Here is a 20,960-nt window from a genome sequence, read left to right as displayed (position 1 = left end):
AAGAGACAGTGGTCCATATTTTTAAGGTGTGAATTAATTTCAGTGTGCTGATTTACTTAAGTATCGTGAACTTTTTGACATTTAGGGCAATTTTCAGCTGCACCTCGGGCTGGTATTTCTTCTTCCTGTCTCAATCTATGGTCCTGAAAAACTCAGCAAAAAAAATGCTTGAAAAAATAAACGCAAGCCTTATTTTCAAATGTACAAAAATTTATGGTAATTTTTGTACGTACCTTTTCTCCCGAACTTTTTATATTAAAATTGCCTTATTTGTATACCTATGTGTCGCAAACATCATTTTTTCAATTCTTTCCCGAAGTTCGCAACAAAATACTTTTTTACAAGTTATCTAAAATGTTGAAAGCAAAGTGTACTGAGAGTAAGCAATAGCATTGAAGTGCCTCAAATATCCCGGTTGTTGAAACTTTGCAGTTGTGAGAAGAATCTTTTTTCCAAGAGCCCTCATATTCACCTGTTTTTGACGGTCACTAAAGAATTGACCCTTATAATCATATGAAGCGGTAAGCTGGACTAGTTGGTTAAAGGTCATCTTATCCGCGAAGGGGGGTACTACACTAAAGAAACACACAGACAAAAGAAGTGTTGGGCATGCACAGGTCCTGTTCCTCACGTCTTCTTTTATCCGTGTATTTCTTTAGCTCAGTACCCCCCTTCGTAGATAAGATGAAGCCTATAGACTTTTTTCTATGCGAATCCTATAAACATTTTCTATGTCTTTATTCACGAGTCCAGCCTTTCTTGCTCGCCTTTCTTTCTTCTTTGTGTAATCGATGGCGGCTTCCAATGTAATTCTACTCATGTGTTTTACACCGCAGCCTCTCTACACTGCGCTGTCATCCCGCTTGTCTATACGCCTGAGCTGCCGACAGCACCATTGCGATGAAAAGTGCCCCTGGCGGCCAAAGTTGCAAGGCAATCCCGGCGCACCCACCCTTTCCCTATGGGAAGCCCCTCCGCACGGTACACTAGCCAGTATATTCTAGGCACTATAGTTGAGTTAACAGGGGATTCGGGGCTAAAAGGTCCACTTTTGAATAGTTGTACCAATTTTGACAAAATTTACAAGGGCGACTCTCATAGCCTGAGTCGCTTTGGGACGCTAAACTCCACAAACCAACCAAAATTTACAAGGATGCCTTATCTTCCTCTTATTAGAATATATTAGAAGTTTCAGCACCTTATCACCAATAAGAAAAAGGTATAGCTTTCATAATGAGTAATTAAGAACACGTGTCCGCTTAGAAACCGTAGCATTTCAAAACTCTAGAAGATGTACTAAAAATCTGTGCTTAGATAACTTCAAGGTAGTTCATTGTGCAGGAAAAGGCCAATAGCAGGTTCTTTACGACATTTCTATAAAACTCTGAGCACATTAAAAACAAACTTACCTTTTCTGCCGTCATTATATGTCACATATTTGATTATTTCTTCGCTTAGTGAAGAATTACGAACGGAAATATACCTTATATTGTTGGCAACAAAATTTTAGTCCACAAACCGTCTTGAAAACAGCCTTGGCCGAAAGAGTTTGGAAATTGTACTTTTCCTAACGGTTCCGCTTTTTAAACAACTACGAACTGGGAAAAAATGAGTTCAAAGATTTCAGAACACCCCACTAAAAAACCAAAAGTTCTACGGGTCCATAACCACACAAAATCTAATCTAATCGCATAGACACTCATACTGTGCACATCATTATCATAAAATATCGTACATAGTTTATGACAATGTACAAGAAACTATGAGACCTTATGCAATTATATGCGACTTGTATGTGATTTTGTATATGAATAGAGTGCGATTGTGTGAGAAAATGTGAGGTTATTGCCTCATACAATTGTTTTCATTAGGGCATGGCATGCAAATTTCTGACCTAAATTAATAAATCAAAGTGGCTTAGTGCATACGTTGGGCCGTCCGTTTCAACGGGACACTGCTCTGTGGTGATTGCTTCGAGCTGCTTCGCGTTTGTTTGTTTTTTCGGCTTTACAGCTTCCGGCGTCTTGTCTGTGCTCCTGGCTTGCTTTCATTGGTTGTTTGCTGGCGTGCCTCTTCGTCTACGCTCCATATTTTATCCCCAGTTTGGCGAGTGTTTTCGCTAGTCGGGCCTCAGTAGCGCGAAGAAAGAGTTCAAAGGTTGCTTGGTGCGTTCTTGTCAATCCAAGCTTTTATTTCGCTTTACCAGCCAATCCGCTGCTTCCATGGGCCACAATTAGCCTTTTAGTTATGTTCTTTTTTTTTAGTTTTGTGATAGCAAACCCTTTTCGGCTAAAGAGCGCGAAAAACGAGCATTTTAACTAAGGGATTCACTCTGCATTGTTTCATGCGCACTCTATGGCTGCGTCTTGAAATCAGCGTTCATAGGCGCTTTCGGTGGTGATTCCCTCCCATCTCGCAAAAAAAAAAAAATAAGTTTTAGTTTTTCTCCTTGGCAGATGACAGCGAAACTTGGTTGAGAGTTTCTTTCAATACAGGCAATATCCAAAACAACCACAATTTAAAAACGCGTTTTTTTATGAAAATTGTAATTTTAGCCCAGCATCAACCCTTAAGCCACTGACAATTATTAATGCGACAGCATTAAGCGCCCGTATCGCAAGAAAGCCGCTGTCGGAGTTGTGTTTGTAACGCGAAAATAAGAAAGCAAAGAAGCAATAAAAGTTTGGCGCAAACCCGCGGAGTCGAACACGTTTCGCAGTGCGTGGCGAGCACGCCACCACTCAGCCACAGAACTATATTTTTTTTATTACACTCCAAATACACAATAGTTTCATAGGAAGCGTAAACCGTATTTGACTGACGTACCAGAGTTAAAATTATAAAGATTTCAACATTTTAATGTCCGGAAACCAGACAGGTGCCGAATCCACAAGTTTTGTAAGTTCACAATGTCTTGCAACACGTTCATTAAAGTGTATTTTCTAACTGGCCGTGCGCCAAGATCTGCATGGCCCACTGCCATCCTGCTTCTCCATATACTGTGCAGGCCCAACGCCATTACAAGGTCACATGGAGAAATGTCCTCGTTTTCAATCGGGAGATACCTGATTCCGCGAGGGTCAAGCGGGAAATCCTTTTCAGGAGTCCTTTTGAGGACGTCCCAGAAGAAAACTGTCTCCCAGCAGTCCAAGAAAACGTGCTCTATGGTTTCATCCATTTTACATAACAGCAAACTCCACATGGGACAAAAATTAATTTCTCTTGCAACAACGCTTTAACCGGCGAAGTCCCGCTGTGTAGTCGTAAAAAGAAAGTTTTGGCTGAAGGATAAACGTCCTTTTTTAACTCTTTTAAGGTGTGGGATTCGGGCTTGCTGCGGCTGCCCTTTGCGCGGCCGCCGCCCGCTTCCCAGAAGTTCTCCTCGTTCCTTTCTCCCGCCTGAGGCGGCGGAGAGAGGCTCGGACGACTTGTCACTGTCGTTCGGGCCACAGCTCCGCCCTGGCGTCCCAGTGCCTGTTCCCATTGGCGTCTTTTGGCGGGAACACGGCACCGCTTCGACGGCCGCGCTCGCAAGACCCTCTGAGCGGGGCCCAAAGGGAGACCCCTCCGAGACATCGCAAGGTGCGTACGCAACTGTTCTTCTCTGCCGGCCTTTGTCCGCGCAGACCAGTGTGTACTCGAGTTCGTCTGCTCCGGGTCGTACCTGAGAGCGCAGCTCGAGCCTGTCGAGCGTGATCCAACGATCCGCGACAGGCGTACCTTGCGGTGGTTGCCCACTCTCTCTCTCTAAGGAACCCTCTGGTCACTGCGAGAGAGAGATCACAGCACGCCCTTGCGTGCTTGCGGCGCGCACTCCGTGTCACTTCGTGCGCGCAGGGGAGCCTTGCTCCTCGTGCGCTCCCTTGACACGGTGACTTGTATGTGTGTGTACGTGCGTTTTGTATATATGTGTATGTGTGTGCGTGTGTGTGTGTATGTGTGTGCCGCTGGAGGATGGCGTTTCAATAAACGTCTCCTTTGTGAACTTGGAGGCTTGTGTCCTTGCAGCGAAGTGCTCTCCTCCCGATGGAGGTTGAGTGCGCGCTGCGGTGTTTCAGTGTGAGCGTTGTGACGGCTGATCGGGGCTTCGGCGCGCGCGACGCTCGAACCCGCGGTGGTTGGTGGCCTATGTCGACGTAGAAACCACAAAGGACACTTTGACCAGGCCCTGCACTGTACATAGTCCTATACAATGGTGGAGGGAACAGTGAGTCACATATATTTCTGCTAAGCTTTTTTTGTGTCTTGTGACTAAAATAAGCCGATGGAATCCGTGCATAAATCAAATGATAAGCTTGAACAACTTCTTTCAAATACCCCCGTATACCTCCTTGAATATAGTTTAATGTAACGACAAATTTTGTCAAACCTCTGCCCAGTCTCAACTCACTAACTGCACGTAAAAATAGGTCTCTAGTATCCCTTAAGAAAATAAAGTGATTAATTCACTGTCGCACAAAAAAATTGCATAAACGAAGACCTCCTGCGCGTACCCTCTGAAAAAGGTTGTTTCGACTGGTCCTTTCCCAAGATAAACCCCACACAAACACTGCAAACAACACCTGCTCCCGGAACTGCTGCAGTAGTCCGCACAAAATCGCCGTAAACATCGACCCTCCCCTACCGGCACCGGGTTTGATAGGGTACCCTACCATTTCCACTGATCCACAAAGGGTCCCCGGCGCTATCATGGCTGAGAACCACTGAACTAGGGACATTAGATAAGGATAGAGTGCATTTGGCAAGTACTCGCAGAACATAACTACTAGAATTACCAGTCAAAAAGGTCAAGGGCGAGAGCAAAGACGTACACCACGACGACTGTGTACATCCTTCCTCTCGTCATTGTCCTTTTTGACTGCTTCTCCTCTTCATAGTGTGCCAACCAGCCCAGATTTTCACTCTTATGCAATGACTAGAAGCTTACTGGTATTGCTCAAGATGAAAGTATGTAAGAGTTGCGTTTCACCGGTAATCACTTATTGGGCTGAAACATGGCAGGTAGCAAGAAAGGTTCTACTTAAGTTGTGCAACGCAGAAAGTTATGGAAGGCCAAACGGTATGTGTAACGTTAACAGATAAGAAGCGTGCACGGCGGATCAGTAAAATAACTGGAGTTAATGACATTCTTGCTGAAATGAAGAAGAAATGGGCATGGACAGGAAATGTAATGCAAATACCGATGGTCGCTAACAATATCCCAATGTATTCCAAGGGAAGAAAAGCGTACCAGGCGACGGCACTATAAATAAGGCGGAAGGTGGAAGTTAAGAAGCTTGCAGGCTTCAAATAGATGCAGCTAGAGCAGTACTGGTTTAATTGGAGGAATACGGCAGAGCCTTCGCAACGCACTGAGTGTAGTCCGGCTGATAATGATGACCAATTGAAAGGATCAAGAACATCATTTTATATTTATATCCCCAACTAGTTTTCGTATACTTCAGGAGAGCTACCACCGCGCTGGTCTAAAGTCTAAGTGCGCTTATATGTCTACACATGTTCAAGCACTCCAAGGCACTGAAATTAATCTGGAGCTCACGCAATGGTGTGGCTAACGGTCCATGCTGCACTCTTACGTTGTAGTATGTATGACTTCTGGTATCCTCACGCAACATCTCTGAAAATTTTCCGTAAAAATATATGGCAAATATCTAGTGAGCCTTCATAGCCTGCACAGTCACCAATCTGAACGCGTTAGCTGAAATTATTTTCAGCAGCTGAAAAGAATTCATAATATGCTTTCAACCGAAACATCTATGTAGCTAAGTGCCGTTGAATTTATTTTTTTCGTGGTGGCCTCCAGAAATGGTTTGATATTCTACGGAGAGAATTTCGGTAGGTGTGTGGAAGAAGGAACTTCCTCCGAAAATCTTAGTACACCTTTTCGTCACTGTTACGATTTGCTCGGATAACTGCGCAGGGAATTTGAAGCACTGTTGTACGATGCCAGCAAAAGGTACTAATTTCATTCCAGTCTATCAGACAACACGCTTCGAATGCGACGACTATATTGTAACCCTGAACTCACATTGAAGTACCTACAAAATATTAGGGGAACACATTAGCCCCGCCCGAAGGGTATGATGCAATAGCGCCCTTAGTCATCAACACAAGCTCGTTAAGAAACAATCGTAATTGTAACCTCAGGTTAACGACCACGCAACATACATAAAAATACCTGTTTCTTTTACTGTTCTGAGTGTTGATTCCGTTACGTAGTCTGTAGCACGTCTGCCTCGTAAGCCAATTGAGGCGTGGGTTTCCATCACGCCTAAAGCCAATAATTATTAACGCTTGCCTTTTAGCGAAATTAAGCAATTTATAACGTTCGATCCATTCAGACATGCGGTGACCTTTTTCGTTTTACGCGACGCTCATTTGATTTTATTTTTTGCCGCGCATGGTATATAGTTAGATTCCATGTGCGGCGTCATGTTCCGCGCAAGTTCTTTAATGTGGTTGAAATTGTCGAAGGAAATTATGTGGCTTTGTACACATGACCATTTTGTCGAAACAGTAATGTCGACCGAAAAGGAAGGAAGGCGAGCTCCCGTGCCGAACTTCACGGCTAGTGAAGAATTGTTTAACTTATTTCCATAAAAAAAAAATAACATTTATTCTCCATTTCGAAAAAAAACTAGCGCCATAGCTCCGAGATATACAAGGCGAAGGAAGGTGAAAACCTCACAGAAGCAAGTTTTAGCTAGTGTTTCAAGTTAGTACAGAATGACCCAGCCGCAGCTACTATGACCAGAAATTTAGTCACCTGAATTGTGTAAACAGTCAAATAGCTATTCACAGGAATATCTCCCACTTAGCGCGTAGCTTATCATCGTTGACATAACCGTCATTGATAAGATCTTTCACATCCAGCGGTTGACTCTTTATTAAACATGGACGGTTACTTGATGCTGCTGGCTTTGCATAATACTCTAGAGAACGATATGGTTTGACTTCAGACACGCGTTCTCCGCCATCTTTGGGATGTATAATGGTCAGCTTGATTCTGTGCTCGAATGGCCAGGGAACCGCATCATCCATGTCACCCTTGTGCAGGATAAGCGAAATATACAGCTTTATAGAATCCCCCTCATTAGATAGCATTACCCTGGGGGACATGCAGTACCCGCACAGGTATACCTTCTGAGCTTCATATAAAGCCAATCCTTCCCTCATTGCGGTCACTTGAAGTAACCTGAAATCTTTTACGAAAAAGTAACAGTGCGACACACCTAACTGCACGTGCAGCAGAATCTTGTTCACCCTGTCAAGCGTCATCTTATTGTTTTCCTTCAGCGCTGCTTTTATCGTTTCAATGGCAGCGGCAATCTGCGACATGTGATCTCGAGTTTGGCGGGATGCTTTAGCCAATTCCTCTTTCAATGCTTTTTCTAATCTCATATTTGCAGAGAGGGCATCGATGCTACCTGACAAAACTTCGACTTGCCTGCTTGTTGCCTTGACGTCGCAAGTAATTTCCGTCAAACTCTCAATATTCTGCTTTATTCCATCGTTCAGTCTCCGTATCAGCATTTCTTTTGAGCTGTTTACGCCGTGAGAGATTTCGTTCAGTCGATCATTGATCACACCAATATCAGCGGCTATGCGCGCCATAAATTCTTTCAACTCGCATGTCTGTCTTTCAAACCCTCCACGGAAGAGGGTTAAAAATGTTTTTCCTTCCTTCGAATCTGCCTCCACTTCGCTGTAAGATGCGGCCACCGTGACAGAATTGCAGAAGCCTTTTTTCAGGTGCGCGATCAGCCCGCTGCAAAGAACCGACGCCGAGCACTTGACGCAGCAAATTGAGTGGTGTCCACAGTCACGCTGGAAATGCTGGGCGATGGCAGAAGCAGCCGTCACGCTCTGGCATCCGCTTTCACTGTTCCAGCACTGGACCTGGGACAGAGGCAATCGTTAACAATTAGGATGTGGGAAAGAGTTGATGATAATTGACTAATTTGTTATACTTTATCTGCACAACAAAAGGCAAAAAGTAAAGCACAGACCTGGAGTTAATTATACGCATGAAGTTTATTACAAAGGGATTTGCTTTAAATGATTCCAGGTTTTTGTAAATGGGAAAATTGCTTGAAATTTGTACCCCTGGGTTTTTACCGGAGATACGGCCGAGTTGAGGTGAGAGGCACATTGCTTCAAATAACTCTGCAATTTTCCCATTTTGTTAACTTTATAAGAGCGCCCTCCATACAATTAGAGCTGAGAAATATCTAAAAAATCGCCGCTCCATACAAGGCCTAAAGCTGTCAGCCGGATAGGCGCTTCGTATCAAAACCGTAATGGTTTAGATCACTCCGTATTATCGCAGAGTAAACTAAACCGCTCCAGGGCACGTGAAGCGGTTTTAGAATTTAAAGGAGTGATGACAAGGTCATTCGATGTATTGCAGTTTTATACTGCTATGAAAAATATACAGGTCTGTGATTCTACTCGCAAAGATTGAGTGCCTAGCGCGCAACGCATGTAACAAAGAAACGCGTTAAAAATCGAAATCGGGAAGCTCCTCCCACCGAGCGCGACAGCCATTTTGAAATGCTCGTGTGACGTCACAAGAGAATCTGCAGCGGAGCGTCGTCTGCAATGCAAGCTGCAATATCAAAGGGCACCTCTTTTTTTTAACGATTGAGACAGTGATCATTCCTCATGCAAAAGTGCTTGATGGAAATGTTACCGCACGAAAGCGATTTAGAGTGCGGCATGTTTGCATCAACATAAGGCACGGTAACGGCCAGTGGGCGTCACGGTTATAGGTTCCTTAGCTTATCGACCCAGATCTTTCACATTACACCGGCGATGGCGCCAGCACGACCAATGGTCGCCGATCACCGTAGTGTGGGGTTTTCGGCCCCGCGACTTCGATGGAGCTGATCAGCGGACAGTCATCAGATCTGTTTTGGTCGGATCGTAGGCCGAGCGAGAACTTGACATCCGATGAGTGAACGGCCTGAACAGCTGCGCTTGTCTGTAGCTTCACCGAGTCAAAAAAGAAAAATGAGAAGTTACACTTTATATTTTCCCCTATCATCAGCAATGACTTTGGCCAGACATGTTAGTCGGCGCTGAATTGCCGGACCGTTCATAGACGAGTAGATCTAATGCGAGTACGCGGGGTTCGAGTCTACAGTTTCGACGATTACTGAACGCGCATCCACAAGCTTTAGCGCTTGAATGTGTCCATCGAGTGTAGTTCTGGCAGTAGCGACATCAAATCGACGACTGCTCAAATCTCAAAGCGAGTGCATATTGAGCAGGAAGCGTCGATTTGTGACTGTTTAGCGAGCGCAGCCTGCAGCTGTCGGAGCCGCTTGTGTGTATACCCGGCGCAGGCAGGGAACGTAGCATCCACTGCGTTTCTTGTAGCACAGTTGTAGCTTGGGAACAAATAAAGGTGCAACCGGTTCAAAAAAAAACTGGATAGTTTTGGTATTGCTAGCTCAGCTTGCTATTTATGCCGTGCGAACGAGCAGCACATATCCAGTCATTGCAAAAGCTATGTAAACAAACACGCGGGCGGCGCAGTCGTAATCCGCGCATCGGCGCATTCCTGCGGGAGTTTAGGGTTCACACACTCAATATTAAATAGTGTATGCTTATGTTGGAGCACTCACGAGTCATTTTTTGGAGAAGCGCTAGAAACACGCAAGGTGAGACTCGGGAGTTGGTCGTGCGAGCGGCTGCGGGGTAGGCGAGACGGAGACGGCGGCGACTAGAAGGCTCTTAAGTGAAGAGCAATCGAATCGCGTTGGGCTTTGCAAAGACGGGACTGAAGCGGCGGCACATTCTTTCAGGCGCTGGCCGTAGCCAGACTGAACATAGTTTTGAAAAATGATTTACAAGCCGAAAATAATCAAGTCTGACTAACACGCGCATATAACAGCAATACAAGAGGTACTAGTACTTATTTCAAAAGTTTTGTCTACTCCTCTAATGGCGTAAAGTATGCTCTCGAGTCAAAGTATGCTTGTTTGAGATTTACTCTTATTTTTTGGACAATGAGAGAAACGGCAAAATCTCAACAATCAGGAACATAACGCTAACTCCTCCACACTTTCGTGGCGCATGTACACGGCCGAAGGAAACGTTGGACAAGTGCCTTTTTATATGTGTCAGCGCGTGTTGCTAAAACAAGGCAACTCTCACAACGTAAGAATATTATGCTTTTGATCGCGTGCCTGAATCATACAGTATGAGCCCGTCGAATCTCGGCCTCCTCGGCAATCTCTGGGCGAAGCCCCCAAAACAAGTTCTAAGTTCACTAGGATCGCATATTATAGCGAAGGCTTCTCAATGAAAAGAGAACATATGAGTAAAATATTTTTGTCGAAGAAAAAAAAAAGAAAAAAAAGCAGACGACATGGCGATGATATCTCGTTGGGACGTCAGCGGCCAATGGCTACGAGACCAGAAAGCGCATTGCAATATTAATAATAAAAATAATTTAAAACTATCCACTGCATGGAATGAGCTCAAATTCCCGGGATTTATAATTTAACTTGTGAGGAGTGAAATGCATTAACAGTTTATGCTTAATTGTTAGCTGTCATGACCCTTTTAACTGAACTATAGGTGCCTATTGTGTGAAGGCTAGCGCTAAATCATGACAAATCGTTTCGTGCTAATAAGAAAATTAATCACGTAAGCACATAATAAAACTATTTCGGTGTTCAGGGTTCTCCACAGCACACGGTACCGAGCATAAACACCGATGATGACACCATCTGTAGAAGAGATGCCTTTACAGCGCATAAATGGTTATATTAAAGAAGAAGATCAACACCAACGATGTTAAAGACAGCGAGGCGTTGTTTGGCGGCATCGGATCAGACAGAAAAGGGATTCACCGAAAGGAACTGAAATGTTAAACGTCAACAATAATGAAGCTATTGTATGGTTACTCCGCAATGCAGGAATGCCATGAGGAGAGGCCTGACGACTGTCGGGATTTCAGCAGCCTATTACGAAATAACGGAACACCTTTAACTGGTAGCACGAAACCATTTGGTGAGCCTGATCAAAAAGTTTCATAATTCGAATGCGTGTATCTTGTGGATTCGTCAGATGGATTTCAGCTTTGCTTAAAAGCCAGACTGCTACCTGCATTGTGTACCGACGCAACTTAATAACTTGGAAATATAAACTAATTAACTAATGATTTATTTCCGAGAGAAATAATTGCCTGTGGTGCCTAAGGCCGCTGGAATCTATACAAATGATTTCCCCGGGCTATCTCAAATATTTAATTTTTAACCTTTGGTCCAAATTAGCTAGGATACCCTGTATATTGGTCTACTGTCGTTGACGCGTACCGGCGGAATGGTGTTTAAAGATATCCGTAGGAAAATACTGATAGATATAGGTGTGTTGCAGCAATACTATTTGTGTAAGCGTTTGCGGCAGTGATAGATAGTGCCCCCCCCCCCCCCCTCCATGGAAAAGGCCTAGAGATCTTGTGTATACTGCAAGCAGCACAATGACGGCATGCTGCAAAGCAGAACCCCCCTCCTCCACCCACTCACCCTCAGAAGCTGTTTCGTTATGCACAGGTAGTAAATACTATTACGCAGAACACACTTGATGACGTAACGACTGTCCTTTCCTTTTCATGCTGCACTGATATGTTAGCACTGTAAAACACTACTGTGAAATCTGTATACCCATGCGAAGCCAAAAACCGCAAGCGAATTACAGATATATCAGGGAAACTAGCCCTTCAAAATTTTAGGGTCCCCTTGAACCCTGATAAGGGCTTCCCCTTAAAAATATGACGCGACAACGTTGATGGTTCCCGTCTGAGGCTCCCCTTACAGCTCTTCGTTGGCCAACGTGCACCTTTCCACTGCTTTAACAATTCATTTACATATGCACGTATTGTGGCAAACATTTCATTAATATAGTCTTAACATACGACATAATGCTTAAAACCACTCGACTCCATACGAACGGGCCAGCGTTAACACCAGGTAGCGCGCTTAACTTGGTATTAAGGGGTGTTTGTGGGCTAAATTTACCCCTCCAACGAGCCGCAAGAGTTAGCAGCTCTGGTAGTAGTTGCTTTTGTGACGCAACACAACTCCTATACCAATTAGTGCCCGGCCACAGCACCCGCCAAGTACTTGTGACCGACCATTCGCTCAAAATGCCGATATTGGATTTTTATAGAATGGAACTGTAGCCACGTCTCGTCAAATTTCTGAACCTCAAGCACTCGACCCATCGGAGACAAGAAATGGCCTGCAGGAGCAAATTGCGAGCTGGGCTCAAGAATGGGCACCTGATTCCGGCAATGAGCTACACGTAGTATGCGGCAGCTATGCTTGAATTCCGGATGTAGTCTTCTTATACTATATTACTAACAAAACTAAATTCTAAAAGAGCTTTGCTGTTCACTTAAGAATATTTTGAATAATGCTGTCGGGACAGTGCCCGCAATCTCAGTCCAGGAGGAGTGTCATTGTAACGTGGTACATACGCGGAAACAGCCACTAACAGTGCAACAATCACAGCGCGAAAACGTTCTGTAGACATTATTATTGGTGTGCTCCTGGGAGAACAGCCTATACCTAATGACGCCATCTCCTTAAGCATAATATCTCGGCATCCTCCTTGCGATCCGGTGCCACAGAGAAAAGCAATCAGCGCTTGCCGGATAGTAGAAATTTCTAGCAAAGCGGATTTACGTTTCGCTCTGTTCAAAGCACTCGAGCTGAAGACAGTGCGAGTAGGGAGTTTTATCACCGCATCTACAGCGCCCAATTCATCCTAGAAGAGCGGAGCGCTGAGCAGCCAAATCTTTTCATAACAAGATCATAGTTACGCTGAAACAAGTGTGAGTCAGGCTTGCATTATCGTTCTGCCATTTACAGGTACAAGAAGGGACACACGATGTTCTATAGAGGGAAGCGCGAGCTTTCGGTCCACCACCAGGCTAAAGGTTCAAATCAATAGCACAACTGTGATTCGCAAGTGCGAAAGTGCCTTAACTTTCGCGAAAACACTCGTAACCGAACAGCCTTGTCGAGGCCACTTGCCGCAGAATGCACACATCTTGGGCTTTAGTAAAGCCTATGCGCAACTGCATTTGCCGGCGTGCTTGCGTAGCGCCCATGCTCGATGAAGATGACGCATCAACGCTCCCTTTGAAGCGCGCATGCGCAAGGGTGTTCCCACTCGTCCGCTCCATGCTCCCACCGGCTGTGCGTTTGCTCTGCTATTATTGATAATTGCACGACTGTATCAAGCCTCGCGTCATCTTTCTAGTATCTGCTTAGCCGCGGCCTCACCTAGAACACACGACACTACATTGGAAGTACGCCCTCCCACCTTTTTAACCTGAACACACGAGCGTCGACCGCAGAGTCGATAAGAGCCGTACGACTGAACACAGCGGCGAAATGAGCAAGAATACGCGCGTGCGCTCAATGAGTACACCGGTGCAGCTGTTCTCTGCCAGACTGTTACGGGAACCGGGTCGAACCCCACCTGCATTTTTGTGCGTTATCGTATTTCCTTCCGTTTTCTGCATGTCGCTGGGAAAAGATTAGAAAAGACCACGTGGTACCACCTGCTTTCTTGTATGAGAGGAAGTTGTGAATTGATAAGCGAAGAACCTTTAATTTGCCGCAGGAAAGTTCCGTGTACTCATAGCAAAAAGAAACAAAATGCTGATGTGCATCTACTTATAATCAGCGGGCGTATATCGCATTCCATCGAGCGCTAACACCGGACTTCTTATATATAACTTGAAGGAAGCGTTCAGAAAAGAAAACGGATGACGATAGCGGTGCTAAAAAGAAGCAGGAGTGAGGCCCCGTTCCCAAAACAGCCTGGCAGAGGAAAGCTGCACCGGAGTGCTCATTGCGCGCAAGCGCATATTCTCCCTCATTTCGCTGCTCTGCTCCGTCATACGGCGCTTATCGACTCGATGGTCGACGCTCGTGCGTTCAGGTTAAAAAAGTGGGAGGGTGTACATCAGTAAAACATAATTGCGCAGATACAACGGGGCAGTCGAAACTCAACACCTGTCCTATAAAGGACAGATTATGTCAAATGCCGGAACAGGAGTGAACGCCTGGTACACGGCGCTCAACTCTAAGCACGAACACGGCTCAGAGTGGCCGCTTGGAATTACTACATAGGGTTAGCCACCGTTGCACGAAGGTGTCGCATAAGCAACCAAGTTGTGCAGCAAAGCCATACGTCATCGTTACAGGAGCCGATCAGCCAGACTGGAAAGCAGCCGTGAAGGAATTGGCTGTCCTATCAAAATAAGTGCTAGTAGCTACAGATCGCACACAGCAGAGCACGCTGTACCCGCGACGGGTGATGCAATGCAGCCGGGGTGCTCGTCGGGTTGGCATCACGTTGCTACACGGTTGTTTGGCGTCAAACGAAAGCGAACGCGGAACTCTGCGAAAGCCTATACAGTAACTATGGCCGCGCTCCGCGGAGAGTCGGTGTATCCGACGCAGCCGCGTATCAAAGCGATGGTGCTCAGGAACCTTGAGGCGGTGCTTCGTGCCGTCTGTTGCAGCACCGTAGAGTGCCGTGCTTGCACTGTTACAGCGTTTTTACCACAGACAACATAATAAATAAGCAACAAAGAAAACAATCGCGTCGGTTCTTTTAAAATTGTTAGCCTGTCGTTTATCAGAGAACAAACAGAAAATGTGAACTGATCGACCTTTGAGAAATCATTCGAGGATTACTGACACACCAGCCGCTTAGCTCGGCACTTATTTGCAGGAGCTTATCAGCTTCGCCCGCGTATAACAGATTGCCGTGCCCAAACTAGCATGGTCCGCCAGTTTGATATCCTTCCACAGAATTGAACAACGCCCTGCAGGGAGCGAAGTGCGATAACGCCCTCCCGGCTCGTTTGGCTACTGCCAGCACAGATGGGCACGCTTTTCTGTAAAGAAAGTAGAATGCGCTTGCAAGGTCAATGCAACAGGTCAAGCTACTTAGAAGAAAACGCGTGCAGTTGCCTATTTCCAGCGGCATCAACTCGGTGAAGATGAATGATGCAAAGGCTCCCTGCGAATTGTGCGCCATAATATTAAAAGACAAAGATAAAATAACTCCTAGGAACTACAAAGCGAATATCCACGTGCAGAAATAAATGTAGTTTTCGCTTCTTGCGCAAGAAAAAAAGATGTCATATTTATAATATTTTACCCTGTTTTTAGCGACCTCTCTGGGCCACTTTGTATCCCCTGGGTAGTTGCCCGGAGCTCGAATATGGCCATATTGGCCATCTGGAGAGACCGAAGTTTTTTTTACCCGTGGCATGGGTGCGTCATCGACCCCGGTTCAACGTTCAGCGTCGCGTGCTGCCTTTTGCAAGCGTCTGCGTGAAAAGTGGCTTATCTGTATCAAACAGTCAGTCTTCCGTTCTGCTGCTTGTGGTACAGCTTCACAGCAAGGCTAAGGCTGTGTGCGCTCGTTGAAAACCAATGGCCGCGGCGTGTGCGCATTTTCGAACGACGAGACAGTGCTGCGTCGCCCCTCGGCGGCTCGGCCAGTTCGGCCTACCAGGCACGTCGCAAAAGTAGCAGCTTGTGTTACGGATACACGTATGCGCGAGCGGCGTCTCGCTCCATCTATTGTAATTGAGCTAAGAAGATGAAATTTTATTGCCCCCCAAACGCGTGTCACATTGCACAAAGCCTTCTGTTCCGCTCCCTTTGCTGCGTGTTATGCTTACTGCGTCGCATTACCGCACCAACGTTCGCTGAACGGGCTTTAGTTGGTACCACAGGGATGCTAGTATTATCAGTGGGATCTTTCTCATGAATATGGTAAATGTTGAAGTTGCAAATTTGTAGCCTCACATTGACTGCTCTCCGCGACAAATGAAGCTCGAATGAAACAATGCAGTATCGAACAGGGCGATATCTTAGTTGTAGAGAGCGAAGCTGTATCGGAGTTTACTTCGCAGACGAATTAACTTCTAAATATCAACAATCCCTATTTTAATTTCTTACCTAAACTCTTATAGCTAGGTGTTCTAACGCTAGTGTTACCGTTCCCAGTCGAAAATACTACAGAACTGTCAAAAATACGACAAAATATCCTGTAGATCTGTCGTAACCATCAGATTTTTCTGTAATTCTGTGGTACGTTCTGTTGTTTTTCTGTAGTATATTTCTGTTGTCTGTAGTTCTGTAGCACATTTTTGTTGTAACTACAGAAATTTGTGATGTTACGACAGAATTTTATATTGTCGGAACAAGTTTTCCGTCAAAAACCGCACAGAAAATTTATCGTAACATTAGAAAATTCTCTGTATTTTTTTCCGACTTCGTTATCCCGTTCGTTTTACTTGGTTCTTTGACACTGACATGTACTTTGCTTGTCCGCGAAATCTCTTACCCTTTTATAATCTCACCGCGTCTCATTTGCAGGCCTACGATCAGATTATTTCGTTATCACGAGAATTACATGAAGACCATGGTTGACGAACGAAGGGTGGTCGTGTTCCTAAAGTTCACGATTTGCATTGTCGCAACGCGTCTATGTACGTAATAGTAAATTAATAAAGCCTGGATTCTATGCAGCACAGCTTCACTCATTTATGCCCTTAGGAAAATCCCTCAAGCCATGTGGTTCTTATCCATGTGCTTGTCGAATTCCCTTGAAGGACCTTTATGTTCAGAAACGTTTGCAAAGAAATAAGCCCCAGAATGCGTTTACATTCTTCCGCGCGTGGAATTGTAAGCGACGTAACAGAGAGAACTTAAAAGCTTAATTTGGGGCAACATTCATCTGGGATACTCCTTGTAGTCGGATGGAAAACACTGAACAGCCTCCATCGCTCGTTCAGTTGTGATATCAAGGCGTATCACAGGCTAGACTACCAATGTTTACTCCCCTTTTTTTTTTTACTTTTGCCTCTTGTTCTTTCATATTTTGCCTTCGTTTCACACTTTTACTATCTTCACGATAGGTCATCTTACTCTGCCAACACTACAGCCACCTCCTTTTCTGCAGTAGTCAAAATTTCTTCTCGCGATGTCACTCTGTCTCAGCCTTTTCTTAATCTTCGTTGTCGTTATACTCTTAAGGGTTGTCTTATACCTTTTCATAGTCGAATGCCGCTTCTCATCGCTCGCGCATTTCTTTGCCTTGGGATAAATAAGTTTGTTTTCCTTGAAATATACAGTGCTTGCGGTATAGTTATTTGCATGTAAGCTTCGTCTTCCTTCGCTTAATTTCTAACTCCTCTTTTGTGGTAATCAGCATTGTACTTTTCAAAGCGTCCACTGGATTCTTCATTCCACTGCGGCGTCTATGTGCCGTCTACGTGACTATGTAGCCAATGCATGAGATTAGTCTAGGATAAACTGCCTGAGAGTGAGGTTTATTCCAGACAAATCTCATGCATTCGCTATTCGGTTCTCGCGAAGGGAACCGTGCTCGAGTCGAACAATCTGACCAGGCTAGCGCTGAACTGACCACCTTCAAATCGCTTTGTAGTGCCATGTCACGACCGCTCTATGGCCTTTGTCTAAGAAAAAAAAATCCTAGCCAAGTTTGCTTGGTAGGTTCTTCCAATCCTAGCAACAACAATTATGAAATTATTGTAAAAGCGATTGTTTGAAGCCACGCAATGTCCACAGTGCTTCAGCTATCGACGCATTCTTCTATACTATGGTCACGAATAAAAGGCCGTATCTCCGTATCCATTTCCACTCACCTCTCTTCTCAGCAGATCGTCAGGAGCTAATTGCCTCCATTCGACGTCTTCGTCTTGGTTCTCGTAGTTGTCCACTGGACAAACATGTATGCCTTCCTGTCCGCACTGGTCGTAGCAAGACTCGCACAGTATGTGCATGCAGGACAGCAACGCTGTCTTCGGGCGCACAAGTCCGCAGACCCCGCACACCCACATTGGTGGAAGAGGCTTGACGAAGTGAAGCGGTCTCCAGTCTAGCTCTGCGGAGAACCCTGCCAGTGTGTACTGCATGCTTGCCCGGGCCATCGTTCGCGCAAATCGCAAATGAAGAAGCACCAGCCGACTCCCAGCACAACGGAGCACTTAACTTTTAACTGCTCCGGTTGGCATGGCAACCATGTGAACATATTTCCTGCCTGAAAGTCACACGAGGGCGTCGCGTTCGGCACAGTAGACGCGAGTTATCAGTTCAGCTGATCTGCTGTCTCCTTTTATCTTGTTCTTCAGAATTCATTTTGCGATTTTCGAAAGCGGCTAGAAAGCACGCAACTGTCGGCTGTAAGATGACGGTTACCTTCATCTGCAATTTTCTGGAGACGTTGGCCTCTTGCTTTGACGCAGTTAGTTTTAGAAGTCAGGAGCATGCGTGGCTCACGCAAAAAAATTGCTTGGCGTTCGACTTGATCATTGAGTATCATTGAGCTATAGGCTTGAAATACGCAGAAAGCTTTTACTAACAGCGGGATTCTGCTTTCACTACTAGCTTTGAATATGGATCAAATGGTTAGTGAACCCACCTGTGAAAGTGCTCTTCTTTATTTGTTTTTCGTCAGTGAAATAATTTCTAATGGCTTATGAAATTTGAGCGTGGTCTTTCATGTCTTGACTGGTTATCGTTTTGTTGGTCTCTAAACTATGCACGGGTTTTGAGAATATGCCATTGTACGTATTCGAGACTTCAATCAAGCAGACTACACGGCCTTAATTGATTATTTAGAAACATTTTTGATTAATAACGAGTGCGAGGATATTTATGTTTTGTGCAATAGCTGTTTAAAAATCAATACTATCTGCTCTTACAAGTTTCGCTCCTCTGAAAAAAAAAAAACTATCGAAGCAGTCCTTGGGTCGCACAGGTAATTATACACCTGAAACGCAAAATAAGGTGACATCGTAGGCAAGACAAATCTCCAACTGCTGATTTTTAAGAATAAAAGCACGTGTTAACAAAAACGTTAACAATGACAAAAACCCTTACTAAAGTTATTCTTCCTTAATTTACGATACTAATTCCAGTATATTTTGGAAGCATCTAAGTAAGAAAAAAGAGGTGATAGATAGAGTGAAAACTGATGAAACCATGTTAATTGATAGCCAAAAAATTGCGGATTCCTTTAATCAATACATTCAAAGTGTTTTGATTGCGAAAGCTATCCTTACTAAACCGAAAGAATATATAAATCCTTGTAATAAACCTTCCATCTCAACAGACGGCGTGTTATCATTGCTAGGTCAGATTGATAGAAATAAAGGCTGCGTACAGCGTATGGCATTCCAAATACGTATTTGAGACGCGATGCTTCACAGGTAGCTGAATATTTAGCCAACATGTTTGCAGTTTCCTTCCGTACAAGCGACTTACCTTTTGACTGGAAAGTAGCACATGTAGTGACTGACCTGTATCAGTGATTAGCAGCTGTTGCAAAATTCTAAAAAAACATTTTGGCGGATATCGTTACGAAATTTCTCATTAACAAACGCATTTTACCACCATTTCAGCATCGATTCCGGAAAGTAATGTGAGCAGTTACCCAACTACAATTCCTGTCAAGTAGACATATTGTTCCTGGACTTTGTCAAGGTCTTTTATACGGTCCGAGACAATAAACGTACTTATAAAATGAAGTTACCACATACCTCAATAGATACACGCATACTTAGAAAAGAGGAATCTGTTGAGGTGAATGATGACGTTTCGACGTTTCCAAATTACTGGGCGTCACTTCCGGTGTACCGCAGGGAAGCGTATTGGGACCAATACTGTTTCTTATATATATTAATATAAAAGTTTGCCCGATGCTTCATATTCTTTATCCATACGATTATTTGCAGATGATTGCATATTGTTTAAGCAGATAAGGGAAACTTTTGATCACGGTATTCTCCAAGCCTCTATGACAGCTATTGACCAAAGGTGTGTGGAATGCAGCATGAAACTTAATGTGAAGAAAACTGTACTCCTACGTGTAAAGCGAAAATAACATATTAGCTCATTCAATTATTCTCTACAAGGCTCCGGTATTAAATAAGTAGCAAGCCATAAGTATTCAGGTTGGGCACCAATCAAATGAACTGGCCACGGCGTATCGCACAGATTAGTTCTTCAGCATTCTCAACACTCTGTTTCCTAACACTCTGTTTCCAACACTCTGTTTCCTGTTTCCACGGCTTTTGTTGACGCCAGCGAAACTCGAGCTGTGGCAGCACTGCTCGCCTGGGCTGCAATGCCCTTGTTTAGCCTTTACTCAATCCCAGTCGCGCGACCTGCTCCGGAAATTGCGGCAACTGCCCACACAACATTGGTGCACAAGACTGCCGCTCTCTCCCTTCCCCACTGCTCACAAAGTGTCATCTACCCCTTCCACTGATCTGAAAGGGGTCCCTGACACGTCCATAACTGAGAACTGCTGCTTAAGTTATGTTGCAAGAGACCTAATGATCAAAAAACCCCACGAATATTCTTGTCTTAACCATGCAGTAAACACTGCGACCGAGAGGAAGCGGCAAAAATGCTTAATAGTCTAGAAACATACACGCTACTGACCTCAAAAAATCAAACCTTGTATTTCATACTGACATAATATTCACCCAGAAAATACCGTGTTCTGCCTACCATTCAGTTACACTGAGCAGAGGACAGATTGCGCCAACGAGAGATCATGAGGTAGTTCTATGAGAAGATAGGGAAGGAGAAAATCAACAAAGGACAAAGACAACAAAACAAACCACCACAGGCACATAAGACCGCCTGTGTGTATGACAAGAACGTTCTCTCGCGCTATCCGAAGCCGCAACATCCGCTCCCCGCGCTTGCTCGTGTAGCGTAAGCCAGCACGTGACCCGGCCAATCGTAGCGTCACGCCCTGCTCCTCCCTCACCTCTCACGGCACCGGCTGCTCTAGGTCGCGGGGTGTGGTGCGGAAATCAAGACATGCAGTTTTAGTCATGTACATAGTTCAATTCATAGCGTGAACTAGCCTCCAAC

At 44.8% G+C, this 20,960-nt stretch overlaps 1 protein-coding gene across 1 annotated transcript; it reads right to left on the bottom strand.

Moving 5' to 3' along the window:
* Positions 1-6,380: 6,380 nt before the first annotated feature.
* LOC146173746 (TNF receptor-associated factor 6-like) lies at positions 6,381-18,100 on the bottom strand. Its single transcript, XM_084583790.1, has 2 exons — positions 17,717-18,100; positions 6,381-7,899 (listed from the first exon to the last, which is right to left on the bottom strand). Exons 1-2 carry the CDS (start codon positions 17,999-18,001, stop codon positions 6,796-6,798), a joined length of 1,389 nt encoding a protein of 462 aa, XP_084439916.1. The 5' UTR covers positions 18,002-18,100; the 3' UTR covers positions 6,381-6,795.
* Positions 18,101-20,960: the final 2,860 nt, after the last annotated feature.

The sequence above is a fragment of the Amblyomma maculatum genome, chromosome 11 (assembly GCF_055883805.1).
Source record: "Amblyomma maculatum isolate TAMU_Amacu chromosome 11, ASM5588380v1, whole genome shotgun sequence".
Taxonomy (NCBI): domain Eukaryota; kingdom Metazoa; phylum Arthropoda; class Arachnida; order Ixodida; family Ixodidae; genus Amblyomma; species Amblyomma maculatum.
This window is presented reverse-complemented; position numbering and strand designations above follow the sequence as displayed.